The sequence below is a fragment of the Urtica dioica genome, chromosome 7, assembly GCF_054948205.1.
Source record: "Urtica dioica subsp. dioica isolate 48M chromosome 7, U.dioica_male_clone48M_v1_H2, whole genome shotgun sequence".
NCBI classification, from domain to species: Eukaryota; Viridiplantae; Streptophyta; class Magnoliopsida; order Rosales; family Urticaceae; genus Urtica; species Urtica dioica.
Genome location: NC_142762.1, coordinates 31,914,764 through 31,939,042, shown reverse-complemented (window position 1 = coordinate 31,939,042; position 24,279 = coordinate 31,914,764). Strand labels below are relative to the sequence as shown.

The 24,279-nt window shown below is 34.7% G+C and overlaps 3 protein-coding genes and 1 pseudogene across 5 annotated transcripts; 2 read left to right on the top strand and 2 right to left on the bottom strand.

The window, feature by feature from the left end:
• Positions 1-1,839: 1,839 nt before the first annotated feature.
• On the bottom strand, positions 1,840-6,298 carry LOC149390840 (aspartate aminotransferase, cytoplasmic). Its single transcript, XM_089618904.1, has 12 exons — positions 5,932-6,298; positions 5,075-5,146; positions 4,826-4,887; positions 4,607-4,690; positions 4,387-4,486; positions 4,171-4,291; positions 3,630-3,793; positions 3,177-3,314; positions 2,936-3,057; positions 2,570-2,664; positions 2,354-2,474; positions 1,840-2,120 (listed from the first exon to the last, which is right to left on the bottom strand). Exons 1-12 carry the CDS (start codon positions 6,145-6,147, stop codon positions 2,033-2,035), a joined length of 1,383 nt encoding a protein of 460 aa, XP_089475030.1. The 5' UTR covers positions 6,148-6,298; the 3' UTR covers positions 1,840-2,032.
• A 5,359-nt stretch (positions 6,299-11,657) lies between these two features.
• LOC149390839 (cellulose synthase-like protein D4 pseudogene) lies at positions 11,658-12,566 on the top strand (annotated as a pseudogene).
• Positions 12,567-17,271: 4,705 nt separating this feature from the next.
• On the top strand, positions 17,272-20,453 carry LOC149390838 (phosphatidylinositol N-acetylglucosaminyltransferase subunit P-like). Of its 3 annotated transcripts, none has more exons than XM_089620833.1 (6): positions 17,273-17,561; positions 17,682-17,948; positions 18,393-18,625; positions 18,917-18,989; positions 19,487-19,605; positions 19,744-20,453. In XM_089620833.1, exons 3-6 carry the CDS (start codon positions 18,439-18,441, stop codon positions 19,869-19,871), a joined length of 507 nt encoding a protein of 168 aa, XP_089476959.1. In that variant the 5' UTR covers positions 17,273-17,561; positions 17,682-17,948; positions 18,393-18,438; the 3' UTR covers positions 19,872-20,453. The 3 variants fall into 3 exon arrangements, with proteins under 3 accessions (XP_089476960.1, XP_089476959.1, XP_089476958.1); XM_089620832.1 differs by having other exon boundaries at positions 17,275-17,561; positions 17,682-18,053; XM_089620834.1 differs by lacking the exon at positions 17,682-17,948 and having other exon boundaries at positions 17,272-17,613.
• A 14-nt stretch (positions 20,454-20,467) lies between these two features.
• Positions 20,468-23,479, bottom strand: LOC149390837 (aspartate aminotransferase, cytoplasmic-like). The gene is made up of 12 exons (XM_089620830.1): positions 23,163-23,479; positions 23,009-23,080; positions 22,683-22,744; positions 22,505-22,588; positions 22,286-22,385; positions 22,094-22,214; positions 21,857-22,020; positions 21,627-21,764; positions 21,399-21,520; positions 21,180-21,274; positions 20,943-21,063; positions 20,468-20,762 (listed from the first exon to the last, which is right to left on the bottom strand). The coding sequence occupies exons 1-12, from the start codon at positions 23,241-23,243 to the stop codon at positions 20,678-20,680; spliced, it is 1,245 nt and encodes a 414-aa protein (XP_089476956.1). The 5' UTR covers positions 23,244-23,479; the 3' UTR covers positions 20,468-20,677.
• Between the last annotated feature and the right edge of the window lie 800 nt (positions 23,480-24,279).

Genomic DNA, 24,279 nt, shown 5'->3' with positions numbered 1-24,279 from the left:
GACCTGCTCCTGGAAAACCACTCTCTCCGGTATTCGGAGTCGAACCAACATGCGCAGAAGAAGTCTTCAATGACTCAATCTCCATAACCAGAGACATTATTGATGTATTCGGTTTCTCTTTCCGAATATGTAAATAACATGCCAAACTAATGTCGGAGTCAATTACTATTGGTTTTACCGCCCCTTCTGTTTCATATTTCACACTAACAACCTTATGACTGTTTTGATTTAACTTTCCCCCGGAACACGTGAACAGAACTTTTGTCAAATCTTCATACTTGGTCGTCGGCGGTATGAGAGCTGCATACGAAACACCGGCCTGGTAATAATCATCTCTTAGCCACTCACCGCTATGCTTGACGTACGTGAATATATCTCCTTTCATAGCCGCTGCAAAATTATTAGTTACAGAGAATTACACTCATTTCATAACAGTGTGGCGTGTTAGTTATGTGTACGTAACTACACAAGAAAACTACCGGAATTAGTTACAGAAACATAACTAAACAAAAAAAACATACATTTCTCAGTGATTTCCCTGTAACTAAACTCAGTAATGTTTAATCTGGGTTCCGGATTTTTTTTAATCAACAATATATGAGACTAACCTGTATTGAATTGATTGATGCAGATCTGGGCACGAAATTTACAGGGATCCGGCGAAGATCTTTGGTATGAACACCAACCCGGTCATCGGATGGACTTGACGATGATCGGTGATCGGAAAATTTCTTCACGGCGGTTTAGTTCAAACACCTCGGCAACAAAGGTGGGACAACCGAAGATGATGACGAGGCAGAAACTGGGATGGGAAACGGCGGTTTTTTTTTGGGTTAGCAGAAGAGAGCCGAAGATGGCTGGGTTCGGTTGAGAGCTGGGTTCGGTTGAAGGCAGAAGAGAAAAGGGATAGGGGTTAGGTATATAGGGTGGTACTGAAGTAATTACGGATTTAAATGGAGGTTAAAATGGGTAATTTTTTCTCCTCTCTCAGTTGACCATATTTATCTCTCCTTTGACTTCTCCTAAATGTGCCATTTTTCAAAAAAAGTAGTTATGTGTCCAACCATCATAATTTACTCCTAGTTATGTCAATCCCCCCTTTTTTTTGTCTCCGAGACAAAAGATAAAAAATATATCCATGAGCAGCTTGGTCATTCACACATATATGTAGATGTTAGATATATGTTTAAACAAGATAAATACATATATATATATATATATATATATATATATATATATATATATATAATAGTGTTAGTGTTACGTACTAGTGTTGTTTGTTAAATATTGAGTTCATTATGTAAATTTCAATTATTTTCTTTGATTTTCCAACCTTTCTAAATTAATAAAAAAATTTAATAAATGATATACTTAATTATTGTAAACTCTTAAATTTGTAATTTAATTGATTAACAATATGATAATTACCCACCAAATATACAATAAAACCATATAAAAAAATAAAACCATATCATTGTTATCATTTAATTTTAAAGATGATACTAATATGTAAATATAATATGTTAAATATTATAATCTTAAGTTTATCTTTATATAATTATTAATTATATATACATATATATATATTCTACAGTAAATTCGATATATGACGATTTAGCACGTCCACTAACTTTATCGATACAATTTCCTCTTTTTTTTCACTAGATATCTCGATAAATCACTGCTATCTCCTGATATCGGAGTAAAATTTGAGTCACACTACACCACTACTCGTATTTAACATTGCTCTCTTCTTGTTACACATTCTATTTTCATTCAATGCTCTATATCATCTGTAGTTCTGGTAACTAGCAAATACGTTTTACATTGTAGAATCCGTCAACAAAAATATGGCAAATTATTTATAATTTGTTTTTTGGGTAAAAAAAACGGAACTCGTCTCATTCTTAAACTTTAAAATAAAGCATCGACTGCTATGACCTCTCATTTGTCCGGGGATGAGATTATTAAATTAAAAATATTGAAAGAGTTTAAACCATTCGGGCAGAAGTGGACCGACTGACGGGGGATCCTAAGCAGCACGGGTGGTAACAGCTGCGTGGATGGCGTCGGCGAGATGTGGGACCGTCCTTGTGCTCAGACCAGCCATGCTAATTCTCCTGCAAATCCACAGGAAAAATAGAACATTATCAAACCATATTAATTTGCACTTAAGCTATATAGTGAATGGCTCTAGTCCAAGTAGCTGAACAAATGATGCATTGATGGCATTAAAGTTTAAATTATGATCATCATGGCAATAAATATGGTAATCTGAGAGGATTGGTAGCAACGAAGAAGTCTCTGTTTAGATGAGAAAGATAGTTGAACCGGAAATATGGAAGATACTCACCCATCAGAAGTCATGTAGATGTGAAATTCTTTAGTCATGAACGCGACTTGATCCGAATTCAATCCTGTGAAGGTGAACATTCCAATCTGCTTGATAATGTGGCTCCAGTCCCCAGGCGTACCTGCAAATGCAAAAGATAATGTACATATATATGATATATCAGCCGTCTGATCGCTGTAAATCGGATGATCAAAGATTAATGAAATAAATGATTACCTTTAGCGCTTAATGCATCAAAAAGCTGCTGGCGCATGCTTATAATCCGATCAGCCATGGCCTTCAGCTCAATTGTCCATTCATTATACAAGTCCCTGCAATAAAGGAAATTATAAAATAAATAATAAATCTTCTCAAATCTCAATACAAACAACATCTATGTTTCAAAAGAACATAAACAGCCGGAATAATTTAGTACCAACGATTCGCCCTTGGTGTTGTGGAAAAGTGTAATTTAAAAAAAATCAAGGATTTAAGAGCAAGAGCAGTACAACACAAGTGGAATAAGAGAATACAATTTATGTTCAGAGAAAATCAACAATTAGCAACTAGTGTTTTCGATTCATTTGGATAAGCTATAAATACCTGTCCCTGAGAATGGTTGCAACAATTGATGCACCGTGAATCGGCGGGTTTGAATACATCGGCCTGATCACAAGCTTCAGCTGGCTCTCAACCCTCTTTGCCACGTCAGCCGACTTGCAGACCTGTGTACGAGTAAATTTCGGTCAGATCAAAGTTGAAAACTAGCTTGACCAGCTGGTTCAAAAACATAGAGAAAAGAATCTTTGAAAATGGATTTTTTTTTGTTTTTTCAGAGACATACAATGCTAAGAGCTCCAACACGTTCTCCGTAGAGGCCCATATTCTTGGCATAACTCTGAGCTATAAGGAATTCACCACCATCAGCAGCAAACATCCGAACAGGCTGTGCATCTGCATCCAGATTTCCGCTAGCAAAACCCTGAAAGTTAACAATGAAAATATTAAGTTTCACGATAGCTATATATATAGAAATTTCCTTTTTCGAGCATCAAAAGTGAAGAAATATCAAGACCGCCAATTAGTTGAAAAATATCCAAAATTGGACTTTTGACCCAAATTCGGACAAAAATACTCAGTCCATTTTTCCATTCTAAATCATCCGAATTCATCTTAAATAATTTTAAATCTTCGAATTTCATCCAAATTCATCGGAATTCATCTTACATCTTCGAATTTCATCGTAAATAGCTATGAATTTCATCGGAAAAAAACATACAAGTGCTTATTAACATACCTGGTAAGCACTGTCGAAAAATGGCAGCAATGATTTTGATCTAATCAGCTGCCTAATGTGCTCCCACTGCTCATTGGTTGGGTCGACACCAGTCGGATTATGAGCACAAGCATGAAGCAGCACAATAGCTCCACGAGGAGCAGACCCAAGGTCTTCCAACAGCCCTGATCACCAAACCGAATGTATAAATATTACATTTAAAAAAGGGTTATTTAGTTATATAACCACACGGTTATAGTGAATTTGGATATAGCCCACCATTGGTTAATTTCTTGTAAATAGCCAAGTTAACTTATTAACAGATTAGTAAAAGAATTATTTAACTCGGTCAAACATATAAAAAAGGTAGTTAATAGGTTGCCACGTATACAAATTGGCTATTTACAAAGTATTTATTAAAGGTTGGCTAATTTACAATTCATATAGTTTAGGTGGCAATTTTTTGTTTAAAAAAAGATTAACAAGTTGCAACAGCAATCTACGAATAACGAGGAAAAACACAATCATTAGGGCAAACTTCGAACCGCAAAGATAATCAGACCTTGGAAATTGAGGCCACGCGTCGATGGATCATAATATCGGTAGGTTTTCACAGCCAAACCAGAAAGAGCGAAAATCTTAATGTGGTTTCCCCATGTTGGCTGCGGAATATATATGGTACGCTGCAATAATAATAAGAAAAAGATGGTTTGGGTCAATATAACGTATGTTTTAACGTCTATAATGATCAAACCATCAGGAACTTAAAGGCACATACTTCATGATGATGCTTCGCTAGAAATTCGCCTCCAACTCTCAACGAACCAGTTCCAGACAAACATTGAACTGTAGTAACCCTGTTCTCTTGAATAGCAGGGCTGTATCCAAGCAAATTCGAAAGAGAAATAAATATATCAAAATCAGTTAAACATCAACCATAAAAAATATGGCGTGTGATTAAAGATAAAATAATCAAAGAAATAACAGGCTTTCTATACCTGTCAGCACCAAGAATGAGTTTAGCGCTTAGCTTATTGAATTCAACGACTCCAATGATACCAAGGTACTCCTTATTGCGTGTCCTGGATTTCAAAAACATGTAAAAAAAAACGTTAAAACTTTTTGCAAGAGCTAGATAGAATAAATACATAGATAAATTTTAAAAAAAAAAAAAAAAAAAAAAAAAAAAAAAAAGAGAGACAAAAGGCCTGGCTTACGGATCATTAACAAGTTGTTGCTCTGCGCGTCTCACAACATTCAGAACAAGAGGTTTTCCTTCCTATTATATGATGAATAATTTTTTTTAGTAATTTAGAGGTATATAGAAACATAAAACACTGATACACTGCCAGACAGAATCACTAAAGTCATTACAAACACATATAATCATTTACGATAAGCTTAATCTCAGAAGATATGATTCAAAATCTTCATTATTCATTTCAGCATATATCAAATATACTCACTTCAGTTCGATATGCTCCGACTCCCAAATTCAGTTTAACTGGGCTCGGGTCTTTGTTATATGCAACTGTCACCTGTTAAGACAATGCAAGAAATATAAAAAAAATCATCAATGTTCATGACATAACCGAATGAATCGAACCCAAAAATGAATAATCCCGCAAATAAAAATACCATATAATATAGCTATTCAGACCCAAAGATATTTTACTGGAAAATTAGAAACAGAAAGATGCAACCAATTTTTGTTTTCTATCAGAGAAAAAACAAATCATTTTTTTTTAATTTCTAGAATGCTTTACTTACACAAATATGGTTTTTGCTAAAAGAAATTTGTCTGATAATTCACCATAAAATCCATAATCTGTGAATTTTGATTGTAAAAACTTTAACCAACTGCAACTACTCCATTTCTCTCAATCTATATAGCTCGTAGCCAAATACAATCAAAGATAAAGGCTAAAATTTTCGATTACTTGATCGTTCTTAAATTCGAGATCCGGAAATTAATGTGTTGCCAGTTTTTACAACCGATCAGAAACACAAGACTTCATCCATAAACTGTCCGAGCCAGAAAAATTAGTGATCGTATTGAAATTAAAGTAATAATATTTTTTTTTTCACCAACGTACATTCACCGATCCGATTATAGAAAGAAATAAAAAAAATTCCAATCAAACGATCCAAAAATGAAAGAAAAGAAAAACTTCTGAGTTACGATACCGTGAGCGAAAACGAAGCGAAATCAGAGACGCAAACAAATACGTGATCTTCACGTTTCGGTGACCACAAAAAAATACTTTACGTAATAAACAATTCTTCAAGAAAAGAAAAATGAAGCGATAGAGAAAGAGATTACTCCGAGAATAGGATCTTCAGGAGCTTGAACGATGTGAGCGAACACTGAATCGGCGCCAGAGGAGACCGGAGAAGCGGATAGGGAGGCCATGGAAGAGGAGTTAGGGTTCTGAGAGGCAACGAAGTGTTGGACCAGAGCTTTTAACCTTCGATCGCTCGAAGAAGAACTATGGGCATCAATGGATGGTGGTGGTGGTGATGTAAACTGCCGGCGCATGTTAGCGGTATTCTCTCCTTTTCTTTGCTTAAACTGCGCGCTCTTTTCACTATTTCTTTTCCCTTTTTCCTTTTTGTTTATTTATTTAATTAAATAAATTTGATATCCAACACGGCCGTTGGTTTTTATACATACGGACCATGGGCTGTCCAAAGCCAAACGATGGCGGTTTTCATTTGCTTACCTCTTAAACCACGTGGCCACCTTATCTCTAAATAGAATAGTAAATTCGACAAAATAAATAGAAAAGTCTTTAGACTTATAATTCGCGTCACAACTAATCTATCTTTCTGTGTTCTAGAACAAATGAACCTTGAAAGTGAAAATTTGCAACTAAAACCAACTTCTTTTACCCATTTTTTTTATTTTCGGAATCCGGAGTTTTTTTTCCTTCCTTTTAATACAGAGAATTCATTAAATTTCACGGTCATGCTTGTGTTAAAAGAAATCTTATCATCAATTGACTTGAGATTACATTTAGTCGCGGATAAGGTATATATTTTATTTTATTTTTAAGAGAAGTAAACAAATTATTATAATGGTTGTCAGTTGTCACCCTAGGCTTCTTCCTAAAAATAGAACAACTGAGTTTTATAGAAAATTCGTATTTGAGTAAAAGAAAATACTTTATCATTTATTAAGTGAAAGATATATTTTAAAAATGCTTGATGAAAGATATATTTTAAAAAATGCTTGATGAAAGTTTTTTTTTTTCGCTGATTGATTCATTGCAGTGATGTTAAATATCATATGATTCGATGATATATAAAATTTTGTAGATGTGAAGAAACATTATAATTTTTATTATTTTTGGAAGTCAAATGTATTGAAAGAAAAGAGGGAAGGAATGAGAAGAGAGATATGATTCTATATATACATATATGTTTATTTTTTTTTTTTTCCAATCTTTTGCAAAGAAAAATAAAATTATAATTATATATTTTCTTCAAATTTTAATTCTCTCGGACCAACACATGATATATTATCTATTTTTAATTTGTTTCCCTCAAATTTTATCAATGCATCAATTTCTATCAAATTAATTAAATTCTGAAATAAATAATTTATTTCATCAATCTAATCTGCAAAGAAATTAAATATTGATTAAAATTAATCAACAATTTAATTACGAAAAATAATTCTTCCTGATTTTCCACAAATAACGTAGATTTTATTGAGAAGATCATTGAAGTATTTATCTACTTCAAATTTTTAGGGTATTTTTGGCAATTAGGAAGGCTAATCTGGTTGAAACCATCTTTCACGGTTCTATGAAAGATAATGATTTTGCATAAAATATGAGGAGCTTATGTGGGATCACCACGTGGCATATAATTATGATAGTTGGGCACGTGGATCAAGGTGGAATTAAAATGATGGTGATGTGTCGCTTCATGGGCGTTTTCTCGCATCCCAAGCATCCTGATATCAAATTCCAATTTAATTCCAAACAAAACAAAGAATCCAAACCGTGACCGATACCACACCGGAACTCAAATTTTGTTGAGTTACCGGAACCAATAATTTATCGAGTTATTCAGTGAAAATAAAAGTAAATTGTATCGCTGAAACTACCATTATCGATGAGATTTACCGATAAATACTAAATTTATCGATGGATATTCAATAAACACATCATTATTAAAAAAAAATGTTTTCTTACATAAAATAAAATTATAAATAGCCTACAATATCTTCATTACAATATATCACGTGTTGCAATTCAACACATCCATTGGAGCAATCAACCTTCTGTTATTTAACGACCACGATCACGGGCTTAAATTTTCAAAAAATTTCAAAGTTGGCCCATGATCATTGACTGAAATTTTTTAAAATTTAAAAAAATTGACCTGATTTTCGGGGTTTCGGTAACCGATCCGGTTTTCTACTGATAACCGGCGGTTTTTTCAGTATCTAGCGGTTTTGTTCATACCATTGCCGGAAAGTACAAAAAATCGGTATACCGACCGATTTTCTCTCGATTTTCCCGGTATTTCAATCCCTGTTCTAAACCCTTGGTCTATTCTTCGATTAAAAAAAAACCCGAAGCTCTATTCGAAGCATTTTTTTTATTGCTCAGAACCAAAGTCGTACCTCATAAGCTTGGGTGTACACGGTTCGGTGCGGTCTAAAATCGGTTAAAAAATCAAACCGAACCGGTCTAAACATTTTCAAAAAAAGTAATTCGGATCGGACCAAATAAGAAAAAAAAAATTGGACCGGACCAAACTGGTTAAAAGGTCTAGTCCGATTTAAACCGTTCAGACCGTTTTAAATTGTTTTAAATCGGACCACTTATTTTTGACCTATTTTTTTATTTATATTTTTCTTAATAGTAACTGATCTCGTCCATTTTTTGACCGTTTTGGACCGTACCATTATATACCTATTTTTTATTTTTAAATACTAGTCGGTTCGGTCCGGTCTAGACCGCGGTTTAAAAATTTTAGACCGGACCGGACCGTTTAAAAGTACAAACTGGACCGGTGAAATTTTAAACCGTTGGTCTAAAAACCAGTGGTCTGGTTAGGTTTACGGTTTCACCGGTATTTTTGCGCCACCCTAAGCTTGGTTGTTGTTAATCGCATTTTTGGATTAGTATTCAGAACCGTCTGTGGTTCGATATAGGGCCAGATCCTATGACATTGTCATTCTCGTCGTGTTCTTCGGATCTTCGTTTCTTCGGGTCCTTGAATCTTTGGGTATATGCATCTTCAAGCTTTCGGATCTTTAATTCTTCGGTCTTCGCGTTCTTTGTGTTCTTCGGATCTTTGAGTCTTCGGATTGTCGAGTCTTCGAGTGTTTGGGTCTTCGGATCTTAGAGTCTTCGGGTCTTCGGGCCTTCGAGTCTTTGAGCTTCGGATCTTCTGAGTTCTTCTTGTTCTTCATGTTCGTCGCGTTCTTCGTCGAGCTCTTAAGCCTTATCCTCCTCGAGTCTCTTCAACCCTCTGAACCTCTCTCCAAAGCCTTGCCTTCAACTCGTGAAACCTCTTCCAAAACCTTACCTTCAACCCGTGAAACCTCTTTCGACACCTTGCCTTCAATATGTTTAACCCCTTCTGACACCTTGCCTTCAATCCGTGAGAACTCTTCCGAGACCTTGCCTTCAACCTGTTGATCTTCTCTACAAGTCTTCACGCCATCATGTTCTTCGCGTTCCTCATTGAGTCGTTCTTAGATCTTTAAGTTTTTTGTGTTCCTCATCGGGTCTTCGAATCCTCGCACACTCACCTAAGCATAAGAAAACGTGAATCTAGAGGGACGCGAATGGTTTTTTCTTGGCGCGCCTCCGACTCTCAATATTAGTCGTGTTGTATTGTGTTCTTGGTGAATGATTTGTGCTCGTCACTATGTTTTCTAGATATATATATATATATATATATATATATATAGAGAGAGAGAGAGAGAGTCGTGGTATGATTTTGGTAGAGTTTTTACCAGTTGAGATAACCTACCTTGTGTTGTGAGTGGATAAGGTATTTATAGAAGCCAAAGAGTTTAATGGGAGATACTTGGTCGGATGAGGGAGACGGCCGAGTGAAGACGGTCTGGTGATCTTCTTCTTTGACCAACCGAGTGGTCTTCAGTTTTGGCCGACCGGGTGGTCATCTTTTTTGGATGGCCGGATGGTCATTATTTTTTAACGACCGGGGGGTCATCTTTTTTGGCTGACCGGGTGGTCTTTTTTATTGTTCGGACAACCGGGTGTTCATTTTCTATGGCCGATCGGATGGTCATGTTTTTACCTTTGTCTTGAAGATTTGTCAAGAAGCTTAGCTTGAAAACATGCTTTGAGAGCTCGTTTGAGAGACATCTTATGAGTCTTGATTCAGAGCTCGACGCGTGAGTTTGTGAACTTGATTTTGAGTAATTGTAAGGAATTGTGAATTCAATTTGTGGTGTCGAGAGTGTCATTTTTACCTTTTGAAAATGACATCATAACAGTCGCTAACAAATGTGCTTAATGAAGCAACAATTGGACCTTGTTAGTTGTCTTTGAAACCCATAATTAAGGTCAATCTAAAATGTATGTGATAGTGTTTTAGTGAAAGTGATTATAAAAAGAAAAATTAGTCGAACTAAACCACTGCAAACGTTGCAATTGTGATCTAGCCCACGTTTCGGACTAGTTTCAAATCTAGCCCAAAAAGATGACGTGTCAAAATTATAAGAAATGGTATTACCAATGACTTGATTTTGTGAAAAAACGTTAGCCCACGTTTTGAAAAAATATCGGCAGATTTTTTTAACTTTTTTGTCACGTTATTTCGGAAATTTTAATTGATTTCCAGACGTTTTAATTTGTAGCTTTTTTATTTAATTAATGCACATATTTAAATCTAGTCAGTTGACTTTCCTATTTTGCGGGCTAGTTTAATGGAAAGGAAAAGAATATTGCTCGTGATATTTTTTAGGCTCTACAAGATGAAATTCGAATTTCCAGTTTTTAGGGATTATATTTTATTATGTTTTAATATTAAATTTTGAAATATATCGCTCATTTAATCACGATATCAATTTGTTACGTACTCGTTAATTTTTGTTTATTTTGAACTAATCTGCAAATTAACATAAATAAACTACTTGTTAATTTTTGTTTATTTTGAACTAATTTGCAAATTAACATAAATAAACCGCAACTGAGATAATTTATAAAAATAAACCAATTCAAATGAGATTCGAATAAAGAAGAGAGAGACTATTACGTATGCATTTAATGATACACGTACCCATTAATTACACAACAACTTTTAATATTATTTTGGAAACAATTTTTTTACTTTTTAAAATCAATACCGAATATTTGTTCCTTCAATTAGTTACGTTGACTAATTCAATCCCCTTCCTTTTATATTTACAATCACCTAATTAACAATTCTGAAATAAAATTACTTAATTTAAATAGTCAAACGTGGGTTAGTGTTTTACAAACGTCTTTTAAATAATAGGGGTAAATCAGGTATTTTATGTTCGTTTATTATGGTAAATTGCTAGATTGAAAAATTAACCAAATGTAGGTTAGAAAGCAAAAATCGTTTTTATAATGGCTACGTTGCCAGTTTGCCTTTATAAAAATAGACTACAATATTTTTTTTTTAAGTTGTAAATAATTATTTTTTATGCCACAGAATTTGTTTTAAACATTTATATACTGTATTGGCTATATTCAAATTTGTTTGTTAATTACACTTTCTTATATAAGGAAAATAATCACAAAAACAATTTTTAATTTAAAATTTTACTATTTAAAAAAATTTAAAACAATCACTATTTTGAACATAATACATTTTAAAACAATATTCCTATAATTTCTCCATTTGTACGTGTCGACATCCTTTTTTAGTTTTTTTTTCTATCTTAATATTTGCTAGTGCTTTATTGTGTACAGTTTGTTTTATTTTACAATGAAGGTGGATGAACCGCTTTCAACAATCCCGACATGAAAGTCATTATATTATGAACAAATTGTATAATTGCCCCCTGATTTATGATCTCACTGACAAAAGATGACTTATGATATAAAGTTGAGGTTATTGGACCTCAATATCACGACCGACAAAATTTATGGGACTTCCGTGTATTATAAGCCCACTCCGTCAGTTAAATGGCCACGTGATAGTCACATGGTACCAGAGTTAAACGAGTTTACGAGAATGTCCTTGGACGAGATATGAAGTAAAAGAATTGCTTTGATTTTTCATTTTATTTTCAGTTCTCATTTTTATTCAATAAAACCATTCGAAAAAAAGAGAACCCCCAAATCGACTGAACCCCGAGCTATCCAAATCTCCACAGGCTCGGTTGAGATTTTCGTCTCCCGGAACAATGCCTTGCTGGCGTCTCGACGGCTTCTCCTCCTCCAGAGGCTGGCGTACCTCAACGTCAGAATTTACCCGTTCACCTCCATCTTCCTCATCGTGTACTGCTTCCTTCCGGCGCTCTCGCTCCTCTCCGGCCACTTCATCATCCAGACGCTCAACATCACCTTCCTCATCTACCTCCTCATCATCACTGTCTGCCTCATCGGCCTCGCCATCCTCGAGGTCAAGTGGGCCGGTGTCGGCCTCGAGGAGTGGTGGCGCAACGAGCAGTTCCGGCTCATCTCCGGCACCAGTGCCCACCTCGCGGCTGTCGTCCAGGGCCTCCTCAAGGTCATCACCGGGATCGAGATCTCCTTCACGCTCACCTCCAAGTCCGCCGCCGGGGAAGACGCCGACGACGTCTTTGCTGATCTCTACCTTGTGAAGTGGTCGTCGATCATGATTCCTCCGATCGTCATCGCTATGGTCAACATCATCTCCATCTTCGTCGCCTTCTCGAGGACAATCTACAGCTCGTCTCCGAAGTGAAGCAAGTTCGTCGACGGGGCGTTCTTCAACTTCTGGGGCGTTCGCCGGCAGGGCGTTCACAAATAGAGTTTTTGAGTTCTAGGGTTTTAGTGTTAAGACTCGATTATATTGAAATGCGATTTTGGGATTTTTACATTCGACTGTTTTTTTTTCTTTATTGAATTTACTTTGACACCTCAATTTTAATTTAAATGAATAAACAAACAATATAATACACTTCCTCATTCGACTAATAAAATAACGATTTTACCCTTATTTACCAGAACATGTGCGTTCCACGTGATTATTTAACTGACGATTGAGCCTCTTTTTTTACGGTAGGACCCAATTGCTACTTTTTTATATAGCAGCGGGTTAACAAATAGTTTTAAAAAGACAGGGGGCATTTTGTCAGTGAGGCCATATATCAGGGGGCAAATATACAATTTATTCTTATATTATAAAGGGTCAACCACAATAAATAGTGTTACTTGTATGAGTGCGTTCTTTTAACAAGGATCGAAGAATTAGAAATCAACGATCAAGCCATATCCACCTAGTCCGGAGACTATATTTTTGATCGAGTGAAGAAAAGAGAAGGAATTATTCTCACAACATATACGGCTCAAATGTCAAATCACAACTCAAACATCGTTGGTGATTTTGATCGAGTTGGACGGATGTCACAAGCTATCAATGAGGTGATCTTTTGAGTCTAGGATGTGTTCTGTGAGTCTTGGAGCTTGCATAAAATATTTAGCACTATTAATAGCTCCTTGTAATTTCACAAAGACATCTTATTTTCATATGCACAAATATAGTTCTCTCCCTCTTACGCTTGTAATCTGAAGCGCATTTCAATAATATTCAACATATTTATTTCATTCTTCTTGGACAAATAATATATGTGTCATATTAAGCATGTTGTTTTATCTCTTATATCGTTTTTCAAAATCTAAATTACGAGAGTTCGAGGCTCTTTGACGTACAAAGTTACATTGGGCTAGCTTTTATCCGAGAGTTTGTAATCGCTTGCCTGGAGGAATATTACGCCAACAATATTGCAAATAATTCCTCAAAACTCACGGTCGTTTCCACACCTAATGATGCAGCAAAACATTTGGTGCTAAACATAATAATGGTGAGTTGTCGCAACTATAAGATTTTGAAATTAACTCTCATTAAACCCTTGAATTTGGATTGAGCCTGTTAGTTCATATAATATTTTTATAAATATTAAAAAATAGCTTTTCTCGTATTATATTTGTAAAAAAAATAATAATAATAATAACTATACTCTAAATGGTTTAAACCCTACAGAACTAATCTAAAACGGTTTAGTTTATTTTTAAAACGGCCTTTCTAGACTCTAAATTTGTTCGAACCATTGACTAGTCTAATTTGGAGACTGGTTTTAGACCAAATTAGACCGTCCACGCCCCTAAAATTTGGCCCACGTGTTCAAGCACCAAGGCCCACTCAAACCCAATTAGCGTTTGAGTCAAGAACGGACTTAGTAATTCAAAAATGCAACATTACATTTCAACACCGAGCTCAAGCTTTAGGCTATTGGTAACATTAGAGCCATTCTCACGAAAGACCATCACATTTAATTGAAAAGTCGTTACTAACCACTATGCATTTCCAGATTAAGGAGGATGCGTTTCAAGCACTGGTAGGTGATAATTCATTCAACGATGACATATCTTATTCAATGCACATAGCTCAGAAGCATCATGGAATTCTAATAACTTGCATTCAATGGGCCACCCCCAACTTTTGGAAAATATTCCATTAATACCTCTCTTGCATATGGTAATTTTTATAAATAACTATACTTTTATTAAATTTCATAACTATCGCAGTTGTTTTTATAAAACTGTATAGCTATCTCATTTTTTATTTTAAAATAATTTTTCCTAAACTATAAGGTTGTGTTTGGTAGTTAACTCAAAAAGTTTTTTGTTTTCTGTTTTCTAATTTTTGTAGTTGTATTGAAAAACTGTTTTGTAGTTGTTTTCAAAAAGCTGTTTGGTACAGTTTTCATTTTCGTTTTTGAGAAATTGAAAAAACTGGAAAAACTGTTTGGTACACTTTTGACTTTTTTTTTTTGAAAAAATGAAAAGGGAAAACTGTTTGGTACATGGAAACAATTTCTTAACTCAAAAATATTTTTTAAACATAAATTTAACTACACAAAATATAAATATGACATTATTGTTTAGATTGAATACAAAATTTATTTTGTCATCATAAATATGAAATCATTCCGCATCCGACATTGACGTACGTAAATCGCATGTCAAATGTACAAGCAGCCATGACATTATATTAAGATTAAGATCACATATAATTTAACATATAATTGAGATATTATGTTTAATGACTTAGATATACAATTTATTCTTTATAATCTATATATTTATGTAGTATGACTTAGTCCGATCTCCCACGTATGAAAGAATTGTCAATATTATTTTTAAATACTATTCTTTATAAAGAAGAAATGAATAACAATTTTTTTTTTAAAAGACCAACAAATAAATGGCGTGTGTCAGGGAGTTGAGCCACGACGTGGTGGGTTATGGTGCCGCAGGCGCTCTCTCCGGCGACGAAGACGCGGCCGAGGTCGGTGTGGGCGTGGGCGTTGAGCCACGCGTCGGGCCCGGCTCCGTCAGCGTGGGCCGAGATCCACTGGAGCGCGGCCCAGAAATCGTGGAAGCAGGCTGGCATGGGCCGGGCCGGGAAGAGGCCGTAGTCGACGGAGACAGTGACGGCGCCGGCGCCGGAGGAGACGGCGGCGGCGAAGCTGTGGGACATGGCGGAGGTGGCGGTTCCCATGCAGAAGCCGCCGCCGTGGAAGTAGAGCAGCACCGGGAGCTTCTCGGCGGCGGCGCTTTCGGCGGAGCGACGTTGTTACGTTCACGACGATGGAGCTGCCATTTCTAGAGAGAGAGAGAGAGAGAGAGAGAGAGAGAGAGAGAGAGAGAGAGAGAAGTGAGTGGAAAAAACGTAAAACAGATAAAAGCTGTTTTTGAAAATAATACACAAAAGTGAAATACAACTTGAAAAGTTTTTCAAATAATTTTTTTCAGTTGTAAAACAAACACGTTTTTACTTTACTGTAAAACAAAATGCAAACTACAAAAGTGGAAAACACTTTCCCAATTACGTACCAAACACGCCCTAAATTACTATAAAAATTTAAATAAAATAGTAAAATAATTATTTAATAAGTCTAGTAATATAATAACTTCATGATAAAACTAAAAGATAATGAGTTATTTTCATAATAAATGAAACGTTCTCATGATTAATATGAAAATCAAATTTTATAATATAAGTTTTATATTCAGATGGCTCGACACTCATAGATATTTTTTTTTGACATGCTTATACTTAATTGATCAGCAAGTTGCGGGTCCTTTTTTTCTTTCTTTCTTGTTCTTTCTTTTTTGCTTTATTGTATTTTTTGTTTACATTTTACATGAAATGAAGTCGATTTATATTTTGATTTAAATGACGGATACATTTTGAAATATTTTAATTTCAAAAAATTGGCTACGTAAACCACCTAAACTATATGAATTGTAAATTAATCAACCTTTGATAAATATTTTATTTATCTTTGGCCACCCTCGACTTCAATTCATGATTCCGCCCCTGACAATCTAGATTCTCTAATGCTTAAAGAACTAATCTATGGTTGGAGTTCCAAAAATAATATACATATATAAACATATATATATATATATATATATATATATATTTAAAGATCTAATCTATGATTCGGCTGTTATAAAATTTCAAATTTGAATGTTTATAAATTTATATATATTAATAGCACACATTTATAAAATATTATATATATATATATATATATATATATATACAATTTTCTATTAAAAAAGATTATATACATAATGTATTTTCTTTATATATGCTTAAAAATTGAAAATATATGTATGTATTACATGTATATATTTTAAATATATTTTACCACATTTTCTCCGTTCGGTTTTCCATCGGCTTGTTGGTTTTCCATGGAAAACGGCATTTGAAAACGGAAAATCGAACGCCCTATTCCACATTTTTTCCGTTCGGTTTTCCATCGGGTTGTCGATTTTCCGTAAATTAGGAGGCTCGAAACGACACCGAAAACGGCATTTGACTCTTCTAAAATTTCTTTTTTTTTTTCAAACTTAGATGTTTTTGGACATATCTCCATATATCTTTTCTTCCAGACTAAAATATATTAATTATTCCGCTGCAACGTGCGGGACATACTGCTTATTATTTCATAATAAATTAACTTCTTCAAAAATAATAAATCTCCGGATGAACTACGAGAACGCACCATCACAAAGATAACATAATTTTTAATAAGAAGAACCTGCACAAAAACATAAAATGCAATCATCAATTATGTCAAATAAGAAAACATCAAGAAAGCTCCATCTCATAATTTTAATTTACTAAAAAATTCATAAAAATTTTCATAAGAAGTTCGCGAATTCGGAAGCAGATTCCTTGAAGAAATGATTCGAACTGATTTAAAAATGAGCCTACGAATAAAAAGTTTATTTAATAAATAAAACTTGGAACAAAAACAGAATATGTTTCTATTTTATAGTAAATTATTTTTACTAGGCTGGTATTAACTTGAAAATCTTCTAATGAAATTCCGAAAGCAGAAGGCTAAGCCATGATAGAGAGAAACAAAATCTTTAATAAAAAAAAACCTACAAAATAGTTTTCTAAAAGCAATCATCAACTATATCAAGTAGAGAAACTAACAAATGTAGGAAAATAAAAAGAAAAAAAAAAAAAAGAATTTTGTAAGTAGTGAGTCTAGTGACAAAGGGAGGCCTTATACACCCCCGTCGCCGCCAGAGTTCGATTGAGGGGAAGGAGGCCCGATATCTGATTGCTTTTTTTTTTTTTTTTTTTTTTTTTTTTTTCGTATTCATTGTCGTTGATTTAGAATTACCAATTCACATGTGATGAAGCAAGTCCAAGTCTTGATTTTGGATTGACAATTCCGTATTCATTCTCGTGGATTTACAATTCCCGAATTCACAGGTGAGGAAGAAAATCTTAATCGGAATTTCCCCGCGCCAGAGTTTGATTTATGGTAAGAAACCTTGATATCCGATTTGTTTGTTTGTTTGTTTGTTTGTTTTTTTTTTTTTTTTTTTCCAGAATCCCGAATTCACAGGTGAAGAAGCAAATTTTTTGTTTCTCGTATTTCCTGGCCTCGCGCTCCGTCATTATAGCATCAAGAACTATCTTTTCACTCTCCTTTTAGCCTGAACCCGAGATAATAATTCGGGCCTTGAGCTGTGTCATTCACGCTTCTGTGGGTGTTTTCTCGGCGGCGCTGGTTGAGGAACCTCTGGTCGGTTATCAGAGACTTCCATGACTTGCAAACGCTTTCGAATCGGACCACTTTCATCCGAAAATTTCACGGTGATTTAGGGATTATCGTGTTTTGGAATTTTGTATATATGGTGAAAATGAAGGCTGATTCTTGTTGACTAATGTTTTCCGTATTGGCAAGAGACGTTCAGCTAGGTGAACGGCTTAAATATTTTCCGTATTTACAAGTTATTAATTGTACTTCCGCTACTAATTATACTTCCGCTACGTATCTTTTCATATTATATATTATGTATATGATAAACATATGTACAACTCCTCTTCAGAAACCCTTTAAATATATTGTGTAAATACTAATACAATTACTAGACACTCCTTAAAACTTCAAAATTTTATGCTTTTAGCTGTCAAGTAATAATTTTTCTAAGCGCTGGTAACAATGGTGGGCCATTTTGTGTATTCACATAACATGTATACGTTAATCCAGATTTGGGCCTTGAATAAGAGTTTTGCATTTTATTTGTGTGTGAAAAGGTTGCATTGTTGGATTTGAGACGTTAAGATAGTTGAAAGAGCAGTAATGGAAGATTCTTGTTCTGTGAGTAGCCCGAGAAGAATCCATAGCATATCGAAGAGCAGACGGGCAAGTGTGTCGTTCGAAGATCGTGCTAGCAAGGTATCTGGATTTGAATTACCTAAAGAACACGGCCCCAAAACTTCAGAAGTTTATGGTTTTGTAGGGTCGATCACAACCATCGTTGCTACAGGTGCAATTTATTACTCGGCTTCGAAATATTTTTTAATTTAAAACTAAAACATCATTTTTTTCTTTTCTCTTTTTCAAACTTCTTCCTGGGTGAATCAGTTCATACTCGATTTTGGCTTTCCATTAGATTATTGTGAATGTATTTAGACTTCGATAGGCTATTGTTCACTTATTTTTCGTTGGGGAAAAAATAATCAGGAATCGTAGATGGTTATTCTTCAACAGGGTTTTTTTGTACAGCTGTTTTCTCAGATGGTCATACAAAAAAATATTCATGGTTTTTTTTGTACAGCTGTTTTCTTATTATGGGCATATTTTCCCGAGTCATGGCTTCATTCTATTGGGATTTTCTACTATCCTAACAGGTCAGTTAGGTTTCTCTTTGACATCTTTAGTTCTTGAATAGTTTTAAAATTCTGGTCTACCATAAGCAGGGTCACAAGTATTTCGTAGTTTGGTTATTGAGTTTTTGACAAGTTATCGATGTATAGTTTTGTTTTTGTTACACCATTTTGTTTGGGTAAGTGTATGTTTGGGGGTGAAATAAATGTGTTGTGAGGTTGATCTAACTAAGAGTGATAAAAACATAAATTATTTGGGATTTTATCTTTCCCTAGAAAAAGTGTTTATAACCATGGTTTTCCTAAATTATAGGCAGAATATAACCTTTTCTTTTTTACTTTTTCTGAAACGTTGTGTAGATACTGAGAAGATGATAAAATGTAGAGTGGAAACTTTTTCGCCAATAATGTGATGTTGCAAATGACCAGATAGCTTTTGTGATGAAGCATAGGCTTGAGAAATGAACTAGAAAAAACCCCAGTAAGATCTGAAGATAAATCGTTGAATTCATCTTTTTCAGATATTGGGCATTGGCTGTGCCAACTTATGCAATGGTGACGATAGTATTGGCATTGGCATTTTATATTGGCCTCAACTTCATGTCCACTCCTTCCATCACCTCCATCAACACTGTATTTGGTGAGCCTTGAATTTCTTTACCCAGAAATATTCTCAAATGGTTGGTATTTTTTTTCTCAAAAACTTTTATGATTTGTTTTGGCGTGTTTCGTGCTCAATTTGCTCGTGCTATATAATAGTTCCTACTATCTTCTGCAGATGAATTCAACAGAGAACCCTCCACTTTCATGGCTTCAAAGGAGGGAGATGATCAGCCGATCGAACCCATTTCAGATATTGGCATTGACAGAATCAATAATCTGATGTTTAATAACCACGTTGAATGAGTAAAGATGGAAACCAACACTTGAAAATCAATGAATCTTAACCAGGGGGTGATCCCAAGCTCAGGGACTTTGGGGCTATGTGGACTCAACGAGGACGAGCCGAACTGAGAATTAGGACTCGATGGAGACCCTCATTGGTTGGACTTGAGCGGAACGAAACCCGTGGGTTAGGGCCGGAGTGAGTGTTGAGTCTGAACCCGACCCGAATCTCCTAGTACCTTAATTATTGTCTTTGATTAGATACGCCACAGTCATCCAACGCTGCAGCGAGTCAGGTTGCTAAAGTTGAGCCTCCACAAACTACATTGTTTTTACACGGATCCCTCTATTTACCAGCTGTTTTAATTTTATTTTTATTTTCATAATTTTTTATAGTTTCCAAATTTGCATCTTAATAAATGTGTTATGGCGAGGCCTAAACAACGAAAGCGCATGAAACTTTATTAGGCTTTGACTTCAAACTACTTGGTAGCATTATGTTAGGACCTCAAGGGTAGTGTCGTAGTTGGGAATACTTAGGATTTAGTAGTTAGTTAGAATAAATAAGGGAATAGTGAAAGGAGGAGATAAGCAAATATTGAGTGAAAAATTGGGGTGTTTATTTTGGGAGAGAACAAGCCTCTCTCCAAAGCTTGTAACTATCATTGTATTTTCTATTTATTAGTAATGGAATATTAAGGGTCTTGTCAGCGTCTGAGAATCATGTTACTTAACAAAAGAAAATTAATAATACATTGCACCAATTCACCACATATGTTCTCTCTGGGAAAAAAAAAGGAAATGTCGTGTGCTAAGACTATTTTAATTTAAGGAGGAAGAGTAATGGCTGCATGAATTGCCTCAGCAAGATGAGGTATTGTGGCAGAGCCAAGACTAGCCATGTTGATTCTCCTGCACAAGCGTAAATGCCAACACTTATTCATGTTGTAAAAAAATTTGAATAAAAATTTGGTAACTTTATTTAGCAAATGCATTTCATGTGTTACCACTGACCATTAATGGTTTTTGTTGGAGTACCTCATAAGCAAGGATTAACGAGGAAAACAAATCTAGGGGTGAAATTATTTGTACCCGTCAGAGGACATGTAGATATGGTAGTCTTTGGTCATAAAAGCTACTTGATCCGAATTTAGCCCCGAGAATGAGTACATTCCGACCTGCTCGATAATGTGATTCCATGCGCCAGGTGTGCCTTGTGAAGCAAGAAACATGTTAGAGAGAGAACTGAGATTGACCCGAAAAAAATGGTGGGAAAACTTTTTTCCTGCCGACTTAGAGAAGCAGTCGTAGAGAGAGAAGAAAGCTTGCCTTTATGACGCAACGCAGCAACAAGTTCTCGGCGAATTCTGACAAGTCGGTCGGTCATTGCCTTCAACTCGTGTCTCCACTCATTATACATGTCTCTGAAAGCTCGGGGTTCAAGAACATTTGAATCGAACCAGTGACAGATTTTCAACCGAATATAAAAAATTTAATCTAGTTGACAAGGCGTTTTTTATTTTCCTTTTTCGAAATAGTTGTTGATACCTATTCTTTAAAATTGTGGTTACTATGGAAGCCCCGTGAAGTGGCGGGTTCGAGTACATTGGTCGGATCACGAGTTTCAGCTGGCTTTCGACCTTGCAAACCGTTTCAGCCGCCTTACAAACCTACTAAATGGTAATAAGTATTTTCGAAAAACAAACATTCCAAATCTCGATATGATAACAGAAACTTAGGAGTAACTTGAATATAAAACCAATATTTGTCGCTTACAATGGTAAGAGCACCGACACGTTCCCCGTAAAGTCCCATATTCTTTGAATACGACTGAGCTATGAGGCACTCTTCACCATCGGCTACGAATAAGCGGATCGATTTCGCATCCTGCTCTGGGTCTCCGCTCACTAGCCCCTAAGAAACGGACTTCAAATTTGAAAGAAAAAAAAAAGTTGGTGTTGAAAAATTTGCTCTTTTAATTTTTTAAGAGGAATATTTGTGTATACCTGATAAGCAGAGTCGAAAAACGGCAACAACCCTTTTGACCTAATTGCGTGTCTTATTTGGTCCCACTGGTCAACCGTTGGGTCAATGCCGGTCGGGTTGTGACCACATGCTTGGAGAAGCACGATATCTCCACATGGAATTAGAGAAAGGTCTTCCAACAAGCCTATGTATAGTGTAAACGAAAAGAAATAAAAAAATTGATAAGAGATTCATGGGTGCATATTTTTTATTTTTACCTTGAAAGTCAAGTCGACGTGTTCTTGGGTCGTAGTACCGGTACGTCTTCACGACGAGACCAACCGAGGTGAAAAAATTCGGATGGTTTTGGTATGTTGGCTCAGGAATATAAACTGTTTTCTGAACAGAAAAAAGAAAAACAGATGAGCTATTGAAATTGAGTATAGCAAAGCAAAGCACAATTATCATACTCGGTGGTAATGTTTTGCCAAAAACTCAGCTCCAACTCTCAGTGCTCCACAACCAGCCACACACTGAACGGTACTCACTCTTCTCTCTTTGATAGCCTTGCTATTTTCCAATCAATCAAGATTCAAGACATAGATAAATAAATAAATATTTTTAAAAAAGCCCACACATTGATGATCAGCCTGGAGTTTTTTTTTTTTTTTTTTTTTCCTTTTTTAAACCTGTCTACTCCCAAAATGAGCTCGGCGCTCAGTTTGTTGAATTCGGTTATCCCGGTTATGGGAAGATATTCCTTGTTTCTAGACCTGAAAATGAATCATGATTTTACCAACATGTTCATAGTACAGAATCAAACACTTGCACCAAAAATCATGGATTGAACGAGTAAACGATTCTTACGTGTCATCCGCCAGAAGCTTCTCCACTTGCCTAACCACGTTCAATACACAAGGCTTTCCTTCCTGTTTTAAATATTATCCCATTACGAAAAACAAAAAAAGAGTTTAACTTTTTGTTTTTAGACATCAACAAAAGAAACACAGTAATCTTCGTTTCGCAGGTCTCTAATTTATCACCAATGTATCTATATTTACAAGTTTTAAAAATAAAAGGCCCAAATCAGAATGTACAATCCTTGTTCTATATCTGTTAAGTAGCATTTACTATTATGGGTCAACAAATTCTCAAGTGGGCAAAACTTGATGAAGTAAAAATAGAAGTATTACCTCAGTTCTGTAGACTCCGACGCCCAAATTCAGCTTACATGGGTTCTTGTCTTTGCCATAAGCAGACATAACCTGTTTGTTTATAAATAAATAAAAAAGAATTACATGTGTATATATTGGGAAGAAGAAGGGAAAATAACATATGTATGATTACCGCATAAACTGGGGGTTCAGGAACGAGAGGGACATCAGAGAAGAAAGAATCGGACACCACTTTCTCAGCAAGGTAATCCATGAGTATAGAGAAGAATTAATCAAATACGACTTTAGTGTGTATGCGTTCAAGCCTTCAAGGTAATGTCGCATGTTTCTTTCTTTTTTTTCTTCTTTTTTTATCCTTTTTAATTTTTAATTTTTTTTAATGGGATTATCGTTTTTTTAAGTATACATTGTTTTCATTAAATAACTAGTATATTTTTTTTTTATCGGATTAAATAACTAGTAATTATAAAAGGGAAGGAGAATAGGAGATGACCGATCTATCTATCGCCTTTAAAATATCAATGAAAATATTTTTTAATTGAAAAAATAGTTCATCGGATCGAACAACATAACACTATCTTACAAATATTATTTGAGACAATTAGACTAGTAACTAAATAACTCATCGTTCTTTTAAAAAATAATTCAAGTTTCATTTTATTAAGAAAATAGTTCACCAGACCGAAGTTAATTAAATTAAATATTCAATTAATTAAATTAATTTCAGCCTGATGAGCTATTTCCTTAATAAAATTAAACTTGAACTAAATCCTTTAAAGGAAGTAGATGATTGACTAGCAAATATTTCAATATTATTATTATTATTATTATTATTATTATATATAAAGTAGAAGTTTGATCTTTAGAGACAAAATCACTGTTCAATGGACAATGATTTTTTTTATATATAAAAATTAGCAAAATAACCAATTTAAACGTTTGACATTACTAAATAGACAACGTTTCGTAAATATTAGGTAAATAGCCACTAATATGACGTGATCCTATCAGAATTTTTTGCACTTTCCAGTTGTGTCCCTCCATTTTGTATTTTCCGAATTATGTTTAAAATTTGATTTTTTTTTCGTGCCCAAATAAACTTTAAACGAATCTGGAGTTTTAATTAATTCCTTTTTTAGCAATTGTTTTATTACGTGTGGTTGATTTTCAAATATGAAAGTATCCATATATGTCGGTGGATATTTAGTATTTATTTTCAAATATTCAGCTTTAAGAGTTTCTTTTTTTTCATATTTCTTTTTCAATCGCTTTATTGTTTTTCACTCTAA

Excerpts from the sequence above, each read along its gene's own strand:
- LOC149390840 (XM_089618904.1), bottom strand. The coding sequence starts at position 6,147 with ATGCGCCGGCAGTTTACATCACCACCACCACCATCCATTGATGCCCAT. Across the intron at positions 3,058-3,176 it reads GTGTTGGAGCTCTTAGCATT|GTCTGCAAGTCGGCTGACGT; the intron begins GTATGTCTCTGA and ends ACTCGTACACAG. Across the intron at positions 2,121-2,353 it reads ATCTACATGACTTCTGATGG|GAGAATTAGCATGGCTGGTC; the intron begins GTGAGTATCTTC and ends GTGGATTTGCAG.
- LOC149390838 (XM_089620834.1), top strand. The coding sequence starts at position 18,439 with ATGGAAGATTCTTGTTCTGTGAGTAGCCCGAGAAGAATCCATAGCATA. Across the intron at positions 18,990-19,486 it reads ATTTTCTACTATCCTAACAG|ATATTGGGCATTGGCTGTGC; the intron begins GTCAGTTAGGTT and ends CATCTTTTTCAG. Across the intron at positions 19,606-19,743 it reads CTCCATCAACACTGTATTTG|ATGAATTCAACAGAGAACCC; the intron begins GTGAGCCTTGAA and ends TATCTTCTGCAG.
- LOC149390837 (XM_089620830.1), bottom strand. The coding sequence starts at position 23,243 with ATGGATTACCTTGCTGAGAAAGTGGTGTCCGATTCTTTCTTCTCTGAT. Across the intron at positions 21,064-21,179 it reads TGCTGCGTTGCGTCATAAAG|GCACACCTGGCGCATGGAAT; the intron begins GCAAGCTTTCTT and ends TTGCTTCACAAG. Across the intron at positions 20,763-20,942 it reads ATCTACATGTCCTCTGACGG|GAGAATCAACATGGCTAGTC; the intron begins GTACAAATAATT and ends ACGCTTGTGCAG.